Source organism: Phalacrocorax aristotelis, chromosome 5, assembly GCF_949628215.1.
Source record: "Phalacrocorax aristotelis chromosome 5, bGulAri2.1, whole genome shotgun sequence".
NCBI classification, from domain to species: domain Eukaryota; kingdom Metazoa; phylum Chordata; class Aves; order Suliformes; family Phalacrocoracidae; genus Phalacrocorax; species Phalacrocorax aristotelis.
Genome location: NC_134280.1, coordinates 62,322,926 through 62,342,052, shown reverse-complemented (window position 1 = coordinate 62,342,052; position 19,127 = coordinate 62,322,926). Strand labels below are relative to the sequence as shown.

The 19,127-nt window shown below is 36.0% G+C and overlaps 2 protein-coding genes across 2 annotated transcripts in view; both read right to left on the bottom strand.

Annotated features, from left to right (window-relative positions):
* The window catches only part of WT1 (WT1 transcription factor), a 125,149-nt gene extending 114,005 nt beyond the window's left edge, over positions 1–11,144 (bottom strand). The window contains exon 1 of the mRNA XM_075094912.1: positions 11,139–11,144. The gene's annotated coding sequence lies outside the window, so the exon portion shown is untranslated. The remainder of the gene's footprint in view (positions 1–11,138) is intronic.
* Positions 1–19,127, bottom strand: part of CCDC73 (coiled-coil domain containing 73) — a 103,749-nt gene that overhangs the window by 3,657 nt on the left and 80,965 nt on the right. The window contains exons 12-16 of the mRNA XM_075094905.1: positions 16,826–16,930; positions 11,676–11,786; positions 9,625–9,756; positions 5,547–5,715; positions 2,819–4,378 (exon numbers count right to left, since the gene is read on the bottom strand). Of these exons, the coding sequence (XP_074951006.1) occupies positions 2,819–4,378; positions 5,547–5,715; positions 9,625–9,756; positions 11,676–11,786; positions 16,826–16,930 (2,077 nt within the window). The remainder of the gene's footprint in view (positions 1–2,818; positions 4,379–5,546; positions 5,716–9,624; positions 9,757–11,675; positions 11,787–16,825; positions 16,931–19,127) is intronic.

The window sequence follows — 19,127 nt, the reverse complement described above, 5'->3', positions numbered from 1 at the left end:
ATTAAAAATATTTTATATCATTCTCACATATTAAGTTAATGACAAATCAAAATTGTGATTTGTAGAAAATATATGTATTCTGAATATTCTAACTGACTATATTTTTTCAGACAGTATTACTTTAAGACTCACTTTCTGATAATGGTAATAAAATACGTAATTACTGCCATCCTGACATCATATTCCAGGGTGACTTGAAATAAAAAAGGCATTCTAAATACTAAGGTTTATTTACACAAACAAAGAACACACTAAATAAGGGGTCTTTTTTTAAATGGCTATACCTAATATTTCAGGAAATCAGGCTGTAGGTCTCTCCTAAAGGTAGGAAGGGCAAATAAGTAGATTAAGCATAGCAGAGTATAAAGCTCCAGTCCTGCAGTGCCTTCGTGTACTGCTAGTAGACTGTTGAAACTGGTATCAAGTTCCTTGCAAGATCAAAACATAAGCGTACTTTCACAATTACTCATAATGCAAACAGTAGCTGTTTTGTCACTACACTGATGCCTGTCGATCACTGCTACAATAGTAAAATCTTTGTTTTGCTATGAAAATACATGTTACCTCGTGGTTATGTAACAGTTAATTAAGAATACTGTCATTTTCTGGTGGGAGGAAAATGGTTATGAGTTTGTGTTTCTTTTCTTTTTTAAGAGTTTGCCAGGAAGATCTTGCCCGTTCCCTGTTCATTCCTCCATTTACTGATGTGGAGTGGCTGCTCTCTGGGAACCAGAGTTGTAAAAATAGTAAATTGCATCGTGGTTAGGCAGTAAAAGGAATTCCCTCAGATAGGCTCACTAAACTCTTTCACCAATGCTCTTTGCCTCTAGGTCTCCCATAGGGCTGAACTGCTTGTGCTTCAATAAGTAAAAAAAAAAATAATTCAGGGACACCATGGATTCCACTTCACGTTTGTCATTTGGGAAAATATCTGAAAACAAAACCCCTACTGCAATAAATCTTGGAAGTTGCAGCGCTGAGTACCACAACAACTAACTCTTGAGTGCCCTGACAGTAAGGTTCTCTAGCCTCCAAATGAGGCACAGGATTCAGAGAGGTCAACAAGCTGAAGTCAGGACCTATCTAAATAAGGCAGTATGATGAGAGTGAGTGGCACAGCTGGGACCCAGACCAAGATCCTCACTGTGAAGTTTTTCTAGAATTCAAGAGGTCTGGTGACTGGAAGGCTCACTAGGCATGCTGTTGGGGAATAAGAGTTATCTTAAAATCGCTACCAACTCCTTTGGCTGAACTCTCAGGAACTTCTTGGAATTATGGTACTTTGCATGCAGAAAGGTTTCTGACACAAAAATGAGGAGGAACACACGGAAGGACTTCAGATAGTGCTGTCCTTACAGAAGAGGTACATGCAGGGCATCACATAACTGCTTTCATTTTCGTGAAGCAGGTATCAAAATTCCCATTATTAAAAGAACATACCATCTGAGATCAGGATTCTGCTACCTTGCTGCCACCGCTATTGTTTTAGAGACAAAGACCCTTCTGAAACTGAACTTAAATTGTGCATCTTTCTACAGATATCCATAGGCAGGAGACCACCTACAGAAACAAAATTACCTATGAACCTAAATTCATAACAATGTAAAGAAACCAGACTGCTGGCTTTCTGTCTCACTGCCACTGGCTGCAAAGCTAAGGGATGGCGTTTCATTCTGCTCTTTGTATGTGCAAGGGCCAAAGCTCAAAGCAGTACATTAACAAAACCTCAAATAGATGCAATCACCCTATATGGTGGATCTAGCTCATTTGAAAACCATCTAAGCACCCAAAGCTCCATTTTTCTACAAAAGCAGGGGCTGTCATTTCTTCCAGAGGCTAAGAGATCATCTGCTTTTAAGCTTACAGCACGCGTTAAGAATAGAATCCACACGCAAGCTTTACTTTGAGGAAGGCAGGCACCACTTGTATTGCCTTTTACTATTTCCAGTTACCAAAGTAGAGGAATATCTGTAAGTGAACTGAAGTCAGATTACTGTGATGATTTACGGATGATGCTTTTATTACTTTGGCAAAAAGACTGAGTTTAAAAATGGCACTTTTAGTAAATAAATATAGGGGTAATCTAGCAGCTAATTTTATTGCAAAACAAATATACAGCTTTTCCACATTTCAGTAATGATTTAGAAATGTGGAATAAAGTTCACACTGTTGTGCGTATGCAAAATATTGCTCAGCAAATAATCAGCAAGTGCCAACAGTAGGGGATGAAAAAGCAGCTTGCACACTCTTAACAGCTAGGTGTGCTTTCCAGAGCTTCAGAGAATATAAACGTCTCCTTTCACACATTCAACATGTTCAGGTGGTTTTAGTGTCCATCTGAATTAAAGATGTACAATAAAATAAAGTAAACTTTCTCTAAGCCCCAAAGAAGCATCTACTGGTTCAAAAAACTACCCCAATTTTTATGCAAAATGAGGGCACTGATCCATTTCCAAAAGTTCTCAGTGTTTTTCAGGTATATGGAGAGCCCTGATAGAGTATGCGCTATGTTAGGGGTTAAAAACACCTATAAAATTTCAGTTTGTCATTGCACTGCTTTTCTTTCATAAAGGGAAATATGAGAAAAAGTTTATTTAAGCAGATAATTGAGCAAACAAAAGCTGTTGAATTGCACTTATACTATAAATTAACAGAGAAATCTTATCTTCCAGGTTTTTTTTGCCATATAACTAAAATGTCAGAAGGTTTACATTTTTCTAATGCTACACTAAACTTAGATGCAGAAATTTCACATTTTGATAATGTTTCTAAGTATATTCAGTACATGCCTGGAAACATACGTGCTTGTTTTTCTTACCTAGTCCTGTTTCTCTTCTGTCAACATTTTCACTGAGATTCTGACACTGTGTTTTTGAAATAACCTTTGTGTTTTCCACGAAGCATGGTAGTTTCTCTTTCAAAAGGGAAGGTTCCTTGAAAGCTGAAGTCCGTGTAGCTTGACCTCTCATTTGATTTACTCTTGAACAAGATCTGAGGTCTAAAAAATTTGAGTATACTGGCGTTTTCTCAGCTTTTTTATCTGAGGTTGAAAGATCAAAGGACGACCTTCCACTTATGTTTACTAAATTTCCAGATGTTCTCATGGGTAAAGAGCATGATTCTTTCAGGTGACCCTCAGCAAACTTCCTTCCTGGAACTGTACTATTTGGTGAGTCTTTTTTATCTTTTAACAACATGTTATTTGTTGAATTATTAATCTCCAGAGAATGTCCATTTTTGAAGGAGTGTGTCTGAATATCATCATTAACTTCTTTACATGCAATTAGTTTATCTGTACTAATACTATCTGTTGGCGTATTTTTATGAACAATTATTTCAAGACCATCACCCTTTACTGGAGATACAGTTTCAGCCTTCAAAGTGCATTTATTTGTATCATTCCCTGTTTGCTCAGTACTGCCTTGTTCAGGTTGCTTGCTGTGCATGACATCCACACTTATTCCTCTTTCTATTTTTGGGGGGCATAAATTGAAAATATCCAAGAGAGACACAGTATCACTGTGTTCATTTGTGGCATCATCACTGCTTGCATTATCACAATGAACGGTTGGTAGATTTTGAGCATCGGTTGCTGGAACACCAGTACTCTTCAGTGCACCATTTCTGTTTACGCTTCTGGTATTGTCATCATAATTTCTGTCTTCAATGTCTACATGTGGCTGTTTAAAAGGAAGTTTATCTGTATGTGAACCACTCAGATTTAACAGGGTTTCTGCTGTTTTATGTAGTCCATTACCTATGTAATTGCTGCTGTCCAGCAAGCTACATTTTTGGTATTCTGTTTGAGAATTTTCTTTAGTATGAGATAGGATGTCAAAACATAATTCCTTAGTCTGATGATTATCTGTTCTTCTCTCACACACAGCATTCTTTTCAGGGCAAAGAACCACTTCAGACTCGGTTTTGGGTGCTTCAAGTGTAAGGATGCTTTCGTTGTGTTGTATGGTATTTGATTTTTTATCTGCCATAGTACAAATTGATTCATCTGTGGTATTGCATAATTTTTGCTTGCTAGAGTCGGTCTCCTGACTTGCATTTGTCTTGTAGACACCTACAGTGTCAGTACTGTCTAAAAAGACTTCTCTTGTTTGTGTGTGGCGTGCTGCCAATGGCTCAGTGCTGTCCTGTAGTTTTTGTTCTAAATTTGCATTGTTTTCCTCCAGTAACATTCTATGTGTTGCTCCTAGATTTTCTGCTCCTTTACACTCAGTGACATGTATTTCCGAGGTCTGCCCTTGGGTAATTAAATCAGTATCTGTGCAGAGGGTGTTCCTGGGAGAAGCCTCCCTTTGATTTTCTTCATAAGGGCTAGCAACATTAATTTCATCCTTAAAACTGTTTTCAATAACTTGTAAACCTGTTAGAGCAAGTGTATTCTCTAGTTAGTGATAGATAACCCAGAGGTTAAGTACTGCTTTATTTTTACAGTTTCAAACTTCCAAAAGAGATAGACTCTAGATTAGTATTGATACTGACTTTTCTTATCTTACATTACACACACAAGTCTATCAAAAAGTTACTGAAGAGAAGTATTGTATTGCGGTAACTTGCAAAATATTTATAAGCTGTGCAAACAGAAAATGTATTAACATTCTGTAGAATTTAGATGTGGCTTATAGCTGAAATATTTCCCAACTGATACCTGTCAGCCTTATTATTGAATGGGATCTTCATTATGGAATTATAACAAATACGTAATCAACCACTGTGTGTCTACATAAAGTTTAAGCCACTGCTTACTACTGCAACTGTATTTGTCTTTATTTTTGAAAGCTGCAGTTTTAGCTAAACGAAACCAAACCAAACCGTTTAAGGGACTATGTTCAAACCAAAAGAAATATGCTATGACTTGATGGTAGTGGAGCAGTGAGGAATAACAAGCATTTTGATATCAGAAAGGTGTTTTCTGAAAGATACACTGGAAGGCTGTGAGCATTGATCCTTTAAAGCAGTCGCTTCCCCCTTTTAAACTTCCACTTATCTTTGCTACATTTTAGAGACAAAGCATTAGTGGGTAAGTATATGTCCTTTAGGTGGCTTCAAAAAATTACGTACCGGAGTTACAAAGTGCTTTGTATAGAAAAGTATTACGATTATCCACATGAACAGACCTTCATTGTCCTGTGCACCACAATCACTCTCTTTCTGCCTTTTTTCATTTTTTTATGGGAAAGGGAAAGTCCTTGGTTTCGCTGCCAAACGCTTCAATACATATTATAGGTCTTCCTAACCCCTATTCACTTATTGAACTGGCATGCAGAAAGAGCATTGCAACAGCTGGAGGAGTTGCAGCACATGGATCTTACTTAATGTCCCAGGGTAGCCGCTAGGAGTACCATGCTTTCATTCAGACCTTTGTGAGTTTATCAGAGATTAGTGCTACTGACACCAAAAATTTTACTGTTGTTAGTACCAAAACATTTAATTCAGGATTTAAGCATTCCCTTGTCACACACTGTATCTGTAACCATTTATCCTTACTTCAGCAGTACTACTTATCTCTGTTATCCATGTATTGTAATTACTTTGTTCTGGCTGTAACTCCTCAGTGCTTAAAGAGCAGTCCATTGTGTTTTTTACTTCAGTTTCTGCGTCACATCCAAAATTATGGTCTTTTCTTATTATGGATTGCATACCCTCATTTTCTTTCTGAATAGCCTGCACTTCACTGTCTTTTGAGTGTTCTTGATCACTCTAGTGTAAGAAGGGACAAAAGATTATACATATTTTAATAATTTACTACAGTCACTGATTAGATTTAAAGTTCAGGACTTAGATTTAAAATTATTTTTACAATTCTGATGGAAACCAAAGACCATTCACCTGGAGTATAAAAAGTTGAAGTAAATGGAGAAAAAAAGGCAGACTAATACCCTGAAAGAGCAGGAAATAAATTAGGTCCTGCTATATTACAGTCCACAAAGAAAAGTTATACAGATTGACAGAATTTCTCAGAGGAAGGAATGTGTGTTGTACATGTGCTGACTGGATCACTCCCTCTGTCTGCTGGCTAAATCAATCACCTGCTCAGCAATTAAATGTGGAAAAACCCTGCGTGATTGCTAATTACACACAAACCATATTAACACTTTTTTTCCTAACAAACCACCTAGGATTTTTAACTTAATTTCATAGGCAAATAAGGGTTATGAGTTTGCAGTTCCTGTCAGTCAGTTCCTCATTCCCTCACAGATAGCTTTTTAACCTGAATTTGAGTCAAATGCAACAGGAGTAGAAGCCCGAAAGATGTGTCTACTTAAAGTCACTGGTCTACTACTGCAGCTGTATTTGTCTTTATCCTTGAAAGTTGCATTCAATAAAGTTCTGTGAAAACCAGGAGCTGATTAGTGAAAAAACGCCCTAATAAAACCCCACTAAAAAAAAAAGATGATGCATCCTTTATCATCATGAGCTGTTTAGCACTTGAAGGCAGGCGCACATGCTGGCTCTTGCCCTGAAGACAGGATATAAAAGTAGGTAGATGTGGGAGGGAGCAGGGGTATTGCTTAGTCCATAAAAGATGTGAGAAAAAGCTGAAGATACTTGGGTGACTGGAGGTGTTGCAAGAGGAAGGCTGGGATGTGGGAGGGAGTTACAAGCGCTGTGCTTGGGCATCGGATGTGTGGGGAGGACAGAGTATATTGCAAAATGGAGAGAGGTGCGTAGACAACACTGGTAAAATTGGGATTACTGCCATGGTGGCATAGTAGATGATGCAGAATACAAACCTGCAGGAAACAATTTTCTACAGGTCACAGAAACATCAGAATGCTCCCAGCTTTGCTGATCTGGGGGAGGGGGGAGTCATGGTGAACGGAAGAATGTCCTAAAAATAGTTTTCCTCTGCCAAATATTCCACCTTCAATTTGAAGTTTCAACTGAAATGTCTTTCTCTTTTCCTCATGTTTTATTATCATCTTCCCTGTCATTCTGATTTGGAAATTGTAAATATTACATCTCTTTTATTTTCTAAGTTTTTAATTGGTTAATTTTGCTTCTTGGCTATGTACAACATCACATTTTCAGGCTTTTCTTTTCAAATACAAATATGAGAGATTTCCTTTTTCTTTCATGAAAGCTGTAATTCTTTTATAAACTCTTGCTTCTAGGAGCTGTGTCTTTAGACAGAAACACCAAACAACACAATATAACTGTGCATGTTACTCTTCTCTACAGGTATAAAACAGCTACTAAAATGGACCCTACCATATTTGTTGGTATGGGCTGAACCGCTAAATGCATCTGAAACAAACATGATAAAGTGTTCTTAGAAAGGGAGAAAGGTTATCCGATTCCTTTCCAGATTTTCAGATGGGTTGAATAAACCTAGGTTCCATCAACTTCAAATGGCTGTTCAGCCCTTCAAAAATGGGTTCAAGATGCATAAACTAAAATGCCGACACATCAAAGCTATCAAATGGATTTTAATTTTTTCCCTGTGATTTAGTAAAAATTAACTAAGCAACATACATATACCTAAGATGACCTTTCCTTCAACAGAATATTTCATACATTGAAATGCAAAACCTTCTCAAAACCAGATCTCCCTGTATGTATACACACAAAAGAATCACAACAGCCCATTGCCAGGTGTAGCCCTATTCTCTGGTACACAGCTGTATTACAAATTATATTAAACTAAACGTGAAGCATGGTAAAGTTAAACTAAATTGCGATTTGAGTCTGTAATGAGGTCTGATATTGTACCTTTCTTTTAGAAAAGGCCTTTGTTTAATTACTATTCCACAGTAATCAGTATGAAGAAGTTTACATACATTCTAAATTTCACGCCCCACAAGTAATCGCAGGGATTTCAGATTACATTAGGTGTAAAAATAAATAATGCATATTTCCTTGCAAGACTTGGAGCCATAGTCAAGATCTAAATCATAGCTAACACCTTGCTCTTTTATGTTTTACTAGACACTGACTCATTACTGATACAAGGTGAAATTCCACAAATCAGAATAATCAATATGATCTGCTGCAGCCTCTGTAATTTCCTGGGAGTGTTCCACTGGAGATGTGACTCAGCCTAACCTGCCTAGCTTTCGAAATCTTATAATCATACAGCACAAAGTGATATGGCAATTTGCCATAAGATAGTGTAAGATATATATTTAGAAGACATCTCAGACTTCTTTTGCATTTATGAACATATGCTTTAAGCTTATCTACTTTCAAACACATAGAGTTATCTTAGTAAGCACAAGTACTGTTTATCATGAATGAGTGATGGTATGCATTGATTCTGCATCCTAAACATAATTCATATTTCATTTTCATTCAAAGAAACAACGGTTTTTAAAAGTTACACAATTTGCATTATACCTTGTAAAATTCATACAGCTTTGGCAAGATGAGCACTCAAGTCTAACTTCCACTGCATTATTAAGCACACACCAGCAGATACGTATGTGTATATATTCATATATGTGTGTATATGTATGTTTGTGAGCTACAAACATACATACATGTGTTGTGAAGAAATTTATTTTAAGTTCTTCCAAATTCTAAAATATTATTAGTTTGCCATTTTACTGACAGTTCATAGACTAGTTCCAAACAAAATAATCTGTCTTTACAGTCCTAGTGTCTTGATATTTTCTTAACATTGAAGTTGCATACCTGCAGAATGAATTTTCCCTTCTTTGAAGGACAAATCATTATTTGGATGTAAAAACTCATGGGAAAAATTATATAACCAATACTCAACTGAACAACAGAATACCCTCAAACTGCAGGGGAAGTTTTTCTTATGGTTTATGACTATTCCCATTTTTCAATCTTATAAAAGACTGGAACATAAATTTGCAATTCAGTTTAAGTAAGGGATATCACATGGCTGCAGGGCTACATGCTCTTCCTTTTGCTGCAAAAGATGATCTTTATGTGCTTAAGCACTTGTTGACTTCTCATATGTGCTCTGAATATAGAACTGAATGTGGATTTGGTTGACCCAGCAATGCAAGCTCAATTCTAGTTCAACCTGCACTGCATAAAACAGTCTTTTACCTCCTGCATTCATTACTTGTTGAACTTGCTGTGCCTTTGATGATTATGACAGATGCTAAGTGAAATAAATGTTGAGGTTTTTTAAACTAAAACTGAAGACTTTAGATAACCTATATGTTGATAAAATGAATCTTCTGATCCGTCCCATGTTACAGAGGCTGAAATTAGTTCCTCTGAGTAGAAGTGGACTTACTTCCACACTTCCAGGGAACTTATATACATATGAAGTCAATAAACCTGCCACACTATTTGAGAAACACCCATGCAAAATATGTTCATGAAATAGGATTTAGTAAAGATAGATTAAGATAATTGCTATCTATTATGTACGCATTTATTAATGAGATAATTCATGTCTCAAGTTTCTGTGATGTAAATGCCCCTCTGGAAGAAAGGGGAACATTCTCTGGATACAGCAAGTTTTAACAGGATCTTGGATCATTGATTACATCAGATAATTTTTTAAGTTTAGCAATGCCAAAGGATAATCAGTGGACATGACAGCCAGATTAGAAGAAGCTTCATGTCTCTCATTTTCTAATATTTTTACAGGAAATGGAAAGTACCGCAGCTATTAGAGACACTTACCTGCAGATTTTCCCCTTGCTCAGAATACTGGTTTCCCTGAGGAGGATGATAATCTTCAGGATGTCCATGAACTTCTTTAAGGGAATTCAGCTTATTTTTAATAGTGTCTATCTCTCTTCTCATGTTTTCCTCCTGTAATAATTGAGGGTACGCAGAGCACACAAACACAGATCTTTACTGCAGGTTCAAGTATGTAAACCAATATTTTACAGTGGTATCAACATCTTTGCAAAAAAAAAAAAGTAAATCCTTAAAAGAAATTATAGATACTAAGGAATTTCCTTGTACAAAGTAAGCTAATTTTGAGCCCTTTCATTCAAACCAAAAGTCAAACCTCATTTCCATTACAGGATATACTTTTTATTAATTGGGGTTTTTTTCACCATTTACAATGCACAAAAAAGTAAGGTTTGTATTTGTAGTTTCTTTTGTTTTCCACTCAAAGACAAACATGCTAGTCAACATTCATCCTCTACCTACATTGTCAAGAAACTACAAGAGCAAATAATTTGCTTGGCATTTTACTCTTGTATATAGCCTCAAGTATCCAGTGCTTCTTCAGTGAGTATGTAACAATGAAATTTTTGTATTTAGAACAAAAAGATGTTCTGAAATACAAATTGTAAAAAGAACAGAAGGGCAATTTTACACAAATACCTTATATTAATTTACAGATATTTCCAGAGCAGTGTATAATGTTAACTTTATCCACGATGATGCTATACTTTAAGATATGAAGAGACAAAATTTCTAGTTAGCCAAAGCAGAAATATGGAGAGAGAAAAAGAAAAATCTTCTAATGAATAGTTGCAAACATTCCTGAGAAATAAGCAGGGCCAATTCCCGTGTCTATACAGGAAACTATGGTATAAGACTCTCCTAGGAATTAGGGAGATTAAATCTTCTCAGGGCAGTGAGCATCAGAACAGCTCAGCTATTTTGTAGTCTCATGGTTGCAGTCATCTTCATAGCGGCTGCACTCAAAGAGTTACCCTTAGAGAACAAGATTTTGAGGACAACTTTGCATTATTTCCCCACAATCTCCCTGAGAATATATCTACCAAATGCAAAACCTTTCTGGCAGTAGGTGCCAATTACAGAGAAATAAAAAGACAGACTTGAACAAATACTGCTTAGAGTCCTGATTCCACACACTAAACAAATCTTGTCTTACTGAAGAAGTATTAATCTTTCTTGTAAACATGCATTTATTATTGCAGACATTTTTCACAGCTACAGTATTTTGCTAATTATTTTGGATTAAATAATTTGATGGATTCTTTAACAATAATATCGTAGAAAGAATGGCAAATACTGAAGAAAAATTATTGTTTAGGTGCAACCAGAGGTGAATTCACTGAGGGGACATACAGGTTTTTACCTTTTCTTATCCCCTTTCACCTCACAGTCCATGTTTAATAAATCCTGTCAAATCAGGCCCTCTGCTTTAATGCAAGCTTCAGGATCTCTCAACTTGATTCAGTTTGAGGTTGCTTTTTATTTTTCCTGGGCATATGGCCCTTCAGAAGTACCTTTAGTCTGTGTCACTTCAGTGGTTTTAGATTTATTTTTCACTATATGACAGTTTTTTCCAGGGTACAAGAGTGCAGTCTAGAAATGCTGGTATTTTCTGAAAAAGCTGTACAAAAAACTTGTGAATTTTCTGAAAAATACATAAAATTCAATGTAAATTAAAAACTATATCAGCTTCCATGTCTAGGTAATGGCAAGTCATGTCTAGGTAATGGCAAATGGATAATTATGGAATATTTTTAAGTGTTAAATTCCAGGTAACATCTGTACCCTGGCTCTTGCTTTATAGAGCTGCAGGAAACACACTGACCTTTTAGAGCACAGAAGTCAACACTTCTCCTAAATCTACCTTTTAAAAATACTCATTTCTAGAAGAGTCTGCATTACTGGAAAAGAAATTAGTTGGTTTTATTGTATTATTTCTGCAATATTTTCTTGGCTTTTAGGAATTGCCTGAAATGCTTGATTACTATTTCAAAAACCTTTTAATACTTTAACATTTAATTTAATAAACCTACATCTTTTTTCCAAGTTCTTAGTGCTTTCTCATGCTCATTCTGAAGATTAAGGAACTTTTCTTCATTTTCCTTTGCCTTCTCCCTTTGCAGCTCATTATCTCTTTCAAGGGTCTGCAATAAAATTAATTATCCAAAAAATAATCAATACCGCATTAATGAATTTTGATGTGTTTTATGTTGCTTGGACCTTTGCTTCTAACATGCTGGAAGTGCCATACAGATCAGTGATAATGTGCTATCTCAACAATAATTTTCATAAATTAACAGAAAGGTGCTTATAGTTTAGCTAACAGGAAACAGGGGGAGGTTATGAAAAAAGAAATGGCTATAAAAGGGTATAAAAACACTTGCCATTATTCAGTTTCACTGCATAAGTTTTAATGTGCTGAAAAAGTAATATAAAGTCCAGAGATGAGAAATATGAAATGTAGCACAATCTAGACCCATTGTACTTAGAGAAAAAAACTAATGTATATTCAAAGAAAATATTTTAATTTTTCTGATCAGTTTTTCTGTCCTAACTTGTTTATTAACCTGTATTATAAACTGTATAAACTTTAAATTCTAAAAAATATCTACGGGAACATGAAGTATATGTCTGATTATCCTTTAATTTATTTTTATTAGATCACTGAAATAGAATAGGAGTGCATTAAAATAACAATAATATTACGTTTTATACTATCATAATTGTACTTGCAACATTTTTGGGTTAACTCAGCTTTACTGTGCTAAATTAAAGCAGTCTTGTGTAAATCAATAGTAACTTCACACACATCTCAGGTACTGTTGGAACTTTTATCCTATCACATTTTTATAGCAAACAATATGGAAGATAAAGGATTTACTGCATCCATTATCTACTATATAGATGACACAAATACAATTGAAAATGTAAACTTTAATGCATGGAGTTATATGACCAGCTACATATTTATGACTCTGCTGAGCTTCTTTGAAAGTCCACCTGAAAAATGTTAAGTTATGGAGGCAATACTCCAAAGCAATTCCTTTTTACTTAACCTTTTAACTAAAAATTAGTCTAGCCCTTGATTCACTTATCATCAACTCTAAAATGCCTATGTTAATTTAGCTACAATATTAATACAAATACATTTTACAGGTATTAACACTTGGAAAATTCAGACGACCTTGCATTTCTATACACATGGAAAAAGTTGTGCATAAGAATGTAATGGATCTTCTCTGACAGATTATATAAGGAAAAAGATGAGACAATTCAACAATACATTGTCTGAACCATTGCATTCTGATGTAGCACCTTTCATCCAGTTCTCTAAACTAGGAGTCCAAGACCTCTTCTCTTTGATAAACCTGCTCTCACTACTCCAAGGATGCTTTTATCTGCATCTCAAATGTAGCCTCCTCTGGGGTGGAATATGAGTTATTCACAGCATAGCTCTTAGGGCAAAATATCAGGAGTAGCAGGTGAATAGAACTGATCACATGTTAAAGCCAATTGTACAGAGAGGGGAATACCTGAATTCCTTGCATTCTCAAGTATCCTGTCACCTTTTTCTGAACTCATAAGGACATTGGTATCCTAGCACTAGGTATGCATAAATAGAATGAGAAAGGACAGTATGATCCTTCTTGAATGTTACCTTGCAAGACTATTCTGTCATCTCAAGCCCAAAAATAAGCAGTAATTTTTTGTGAGTATACGAATAAAAATATTTTCATGGGACTGTACAATCCTTCATTTTTTCTATTATGCTGAAGAAACTCTTTTTCTTGATGAGCAAGGTCCACAAATGTGATAGGGATGTAGGACAGAGTATAAGAATAATACATAACCTTCAGACCCCATTCATCATATTGCAGTTCTAGAATCAACAAAGACAAAAGCAATAGCACTCAAATTGTCAGGAAAGTGGGTAGACCCTTCAAGCTATGCAATCAGCTCCCTGTTTTATAAGTTCCATTTGCTGCTTTAAAATCATGACACTTCAAAATAAGCAGTTAACGTCTCATTCCCTGGAATATTCTGGTAATTGTATCAAATGGACAGCCAAATGAGTATTTTTTTACTACTGTTTAAACAGAAGGACAGACACTTCTACAAATCAAAATAACCCCATGAGTTCATACGGAAAGAACAAAAACATGTGACATTTGCTTTTAATATAGCATTGTATTTACATCATGCTGTTGTGGCCAGCAGGTCGAGGGAGGTTATCCTCCCTCTCTACTCCGCCCTGGTGAGGCCAAATCTAGAGTACTGTGTCCAGTTCTGGGCTCTCCAGTTCAAGAAGGACAAGGAACTGCTCGAGCAAGTCCAGCGGAGAGCTACCAAGATGATCAGGGGACTGGAGCGTCTCCCTTATGAGGAAAGGCTGAAAGACCTGGGTTTGTTCAGCCTGGAGAAGACTGAAAGGGATCTTATCAATACTTACAAATATCTAAAGGGTGTGTGTCAAGAGGATGGGGCCGGCCTCTTCAGTGCTGTCCAATGACAGGACAAGGGGCACAAGCTGGAACACAGGAAGTTCCATCTGAATATGAGGAAAAACCTCTGTACTATGAGGGTGACAGACCAGTGGCACAGGCTGCCCAGGGAGGCTGTGGAGTCTCCTTCCCTGGAGACATTCAAAACCCACCTGGACACATTCCTGAGCCCCCTGCTCTAGGTGTGCCTGCTCAAGCAGGGGGCTGGATCAGGTGATCTCCAGAGGTCCCTTCCAACACCACCATTCTGTGATTCTGTTTAAAGGCATTGCTGTATTTTATGCATGTATTTATTGGGTTTTCAAAAAAATACATCTATTAAAATATCTAGCCACTTCTATGTTTCCAGATGTGATCTTTTGAAAACTTGTCACTCATATGTCCTCATATAAATGTTATGAATTCTTTAATTCCCATTCTCATGTGAGAACATCTTCGTTTAGAGAATGCACAGAATGCTCTCACAAAACTCAACTGAGATCAAATCTTAGCTGATCTTAAGTGCCACAGCAAAGACTAATAAGGAATATATACATCAAACTAAGTATTGAGGAATCCTTGTATAGTCGACAGATCTTCCAAAGGTTGAATCAAGAGCCTCTTTTTAGTTATCCATGTCTTGTAACACCAATTTCATCTAAAGTACTTATGCCTAAAAGAAATTATATTTGAAGACTACATTGAAGCTTTGATTACTAGAAATAGTTTGTCCTGTAGTTATAAAAATAGAAAACATTAATACTTTCCCAATGTCTAATATAAACAGGACCCGAATCAAAGCAGGCTCTTTAACCAGAATTAGTATAACTGCAATCAGAAATCAATTGTTGACCTGTACAGGCTGCAAAACAGAGACTTGTACTCAATTCATACCTTAACAACAAGAGAACAAGCTCTACTTTTCTTACACTTGTAGATATTTACGTGGAGTCTTCAAAGGTAAGAGTCACAGATACCTTTCACAGTTTTAGCTGGAGCTTTAAAGCATACTATAAACTTTACCTGAGATGGGAGACAACAGCTCAGAAATACTACCAAAAAAAAAGCACTTTTAGAATACACCTGCTATTCAGTAATCCTGACACAAAGATCCTAAAAGGTCCCCTGCATCAAGAAAGTCACCATTGGTAAGGATATATACTAATTAAATTATCTCAAGTTTCTGGTTTAATTTATAAAGTAATTCAAATAATCTTAAAAAATAAAATGCACATGATTCTGTTACCTTCTTACTTCAGCAAAAACCAGTATTGTATGAATAGCAAGTAATCCAGCTGTTTCACTGGACCCAACATATAAATAACAGAGGTTACAGAAAATCACGCTACTTTAGGGAATTCCACAGCCAAGGGACTGTTAAATTATTCCTTGTGAAAAAGTTTCAAACATGCTAAGAGAAACACAAACCTTTTCCCATTAAACTGTACACTGTAATTTTTTTTTTTTTTTCAAAGAGCCAGTGTATGAAAGAGGAACTGGAGAACTCTGAAGATTCATAATGGACCGTGGGGCTGTTCTCCAGGTTGAGAAGCATCTCTTCCTGGTTCTAGAGCACTCTGAGATAAAAAAATTTTAAGTCATGAAAATCCAACACAATCCAACACAATCCAACAGGAACCTAGACATCTGAAATCAATGACTTCTCTTTCTCTTCCAGTCACTACAGCTTTATCCAGACCTACAAGCAGGTACTTTAATTCCTTGTGAAATTTTAGCTAATTTCTGATGGAGAATATAACTCATCTTCAACCTTACTTGTTTCATCAAAATGCAAAATTCATTTATTTACATTGAGGCAGGAGGCAAACTACTTACATCTATTAAAAGACAAAGTAAAGGCTTTTGTGAAATGAATCAATTTAACATAGAAGCATTTACTTTCAAGCAGAAGTACACATGCACACAGGAAGTTTAATTTGAAATTAACTGAGATCCTAGTTCAAAACCTTGGCCTCATGGGCCAAGCAAAGACTGGAATAGTTGTGGTTATGTATGGACAAATAGTAGATACTAATTATTAATAGTCCAATTAATGTTTGTACCCAAACTCTGCATGGCACATCTGACCGGTACAAATATGACCTTAATCTTCAGTACACTGTGGGCCAATCTGACTGCTAGTGTAATTTAGAATCAACACTGTTCTAAGACACTTTCACATGCTCAAAGAGGAACTAAGGAATGCTGCAACTCCACACTCCAGCTGGACTACTTACCACACCTAGCATAAATATAACACCAGAACATAGCAAGAAATGGCTATGGATATGCTCTTTCTTAGGCCCTCTGAGCTCATGAAACTGGGGACAAGGTGTGCCTATGAAGATCTGAAATGTGAAGTATTTTCCAGAAAAGAAATTTATACCTACATGAAAATTATCAGAAACAAATGTAATAAAATAATTTTATTTCAAAATACTTGAAAGCAACCCCCAATGTGTTCGTGTTTTACCCTCCAGAAATGGCTGATAAGAATGGCAACCATGATTTACTTCAGGGGGAGAACTAGAAAAGGGAAACCATAGACTGCACTTCAAGGTTCATGCTGACAGTTAAGGAGCTGAGGGAGCAATGGAATTGAGGTCAAAAGTTCTGAAAAGCATACAGATGTCTTTAACAGTCCTGGACTTAAAAAATACATAACAGATAGTAGCAGCTTGTCTAATCAAGAAAAATCTGACCTGATATTCTTCTTTCAGTGCATTTAATTCACTTTCCATTCTAACATTCGTTTGGGTTATTCGCTGAAGCAGCTCCTGCACACATTGTAGAGAGCTGAGAACTTCCTTAGTAATACAAACAAATTAGGATATATTGAATAAGATTTTGCTTCTGAAGTCTAAACATTAGATAATTTGAGTCTTTTAGATTTACTTATTTATTTTTTATTTTGCCGGTGTTTACAAAATCATGTATAAAAAAAATCTCCAATGTCAACATTGGGGAAGGGCTTGTAGGAAGAAATCAGAAAAATCCAGGTTTTTCTGGCCTTTTGCTTTGGAGAGATAACATTATTATAACTTATTATTTTTCAGAGAATTTTCTTAAAATGAACAATCCATTGATACATCAAACATACTTCAGTGCAAATCTGACTAAAATATCAAATCCAAATTGATATTAAATCATTAATTAAATCAAATTAATTAAAACAAAAAGATATTATTGAATCCCACTATGAGTTCAATTAATCTAACAGAATAATTTTATGGTACCATTTTCTGGCAAATATGGAAAATCCCAGAAAAATTACGTGACAGGCAACTAATCACTTCCATGAATGGATCACCCTTGTGTGACATTATTCTGTATCTCCTGAATTAAATCCTAATAGATGTGAACTACCACACATTAGCTTTGCATCATATGGTGCAAGTACATCAGATTTTGCTGTCACTATCTGAATTTTTGTGGTGCTGTCATCAAGACATTATTGTTACTTCAAAAGAGTAAGTTCTGAAAAAAAAAAAAAGAGCTGCCCAAAATGAGTTGATTGAGGTGGTTTAGATTTACAAACCCATGGGTGCTGCCATTAAGCTTGTTGCAGTTAGCTGAAAACATGGATGGAATGGAGTCAGACTAAACACTACAAAACTAATTTCCAAAGATTCAGAGACAGAGGAATGGTCTAGCCAAGCCAATCTCTACTCCATAAAGACCAGAAGAGCAGTTACTAAAAGACCCGCAAAGGAAAAAACCGTGAGTGTCAGGCAGAAGACAGTCTTAAATGTGCTCAGTTCCTTCAAGATATATTGAGAGAGGAATGTATTATCAAAACAAAGCACTCTCATATACTTGTAAAGAGCTTTCAAATTTATCTATTTTGGGTTCCATTGTATACACAGATACAGCTATCTACTAAAAATAAAATAATTATTTTGGGTATACTCTCATTCCTTTTCATGCATGTATACTCTTATGCAGAGATAATATTTTTGCACTGAAGCTTAATTTATCTTTAGTGCAATTTTACATCTAGAAAACTGAACCACAGGGATGTGGAATGGCTTGCCCAGTGTCATCTGACAGGTCAGTAGCAGAGTTGACCATGTCTTTTAAATCTAGTACAGTGTTCACTCAACTAGGCCAGATTGCTTCTCTGCACCCAGTTCAGTGTAAATCAGCTATAATTTAGATAATATATTCAGCCTAAGTCCAAGAACCACTGCAGCCAACATCTTCAGTTAATTCAGATGGTGAATTTGTAGCACTCTGTAATACAGAAATCCATGTCTTCTAACCCAACTTCTTGGAGAAAACAGGAAGTTCATCTCTATATTAGAGTCCTCCCCAGATTTATACCAAAGTCCCCCATATGTTAAAACCAACCAATCAACCAAACCTTAGCAATTCACAGAGAACAAAATAGAGAAACAAAACAGCATCCTCCTTAGAAAACACATATCAAATATGCATATGAATTATACTACAAACAACTTCATGCTCTTAGTGCATTCAGGGCTGTGGGAGTAAGGAGGCCTGAGCATGTGTCTCATAATTTCCCTGTGTTTATTGGCAAGTGTTTTTAAAAAGCAAACTCAAAATGGAAACAGGCTTTTATGGACTAGAAGAGTACCACTGGATTAGCCTTCTTTGAGAGTTCAGTGCATATACAAGCAAGTTACTGCTTTTGCCCCTCCCTGAGAACACGAGTGATACACTTCTCTGACATGTTTGGCTTAATGAACTTCAGAATGAAAATTCTGGAACATACCTGAGTTTGCAATAGAAGACAGACTTAACTCTGTTCAGCTATGGAAATTTGTAGCTGAATATCCTAAATATATATGCTCTGTGTGAATGGTACACCATTTCCTTTGTATATGATTGATTCCAATTTTACCTGGTTTCAATACCAGCAGTATTACAGTAAACTCTTGGCAACGAGGAAGCAGAACAGCAAGCATATTATGCAAAACTTATTGCTTACTTGTACTGAACCGGTATGTAAACAACCATTTCTTGGATATACCAAATTTCTCC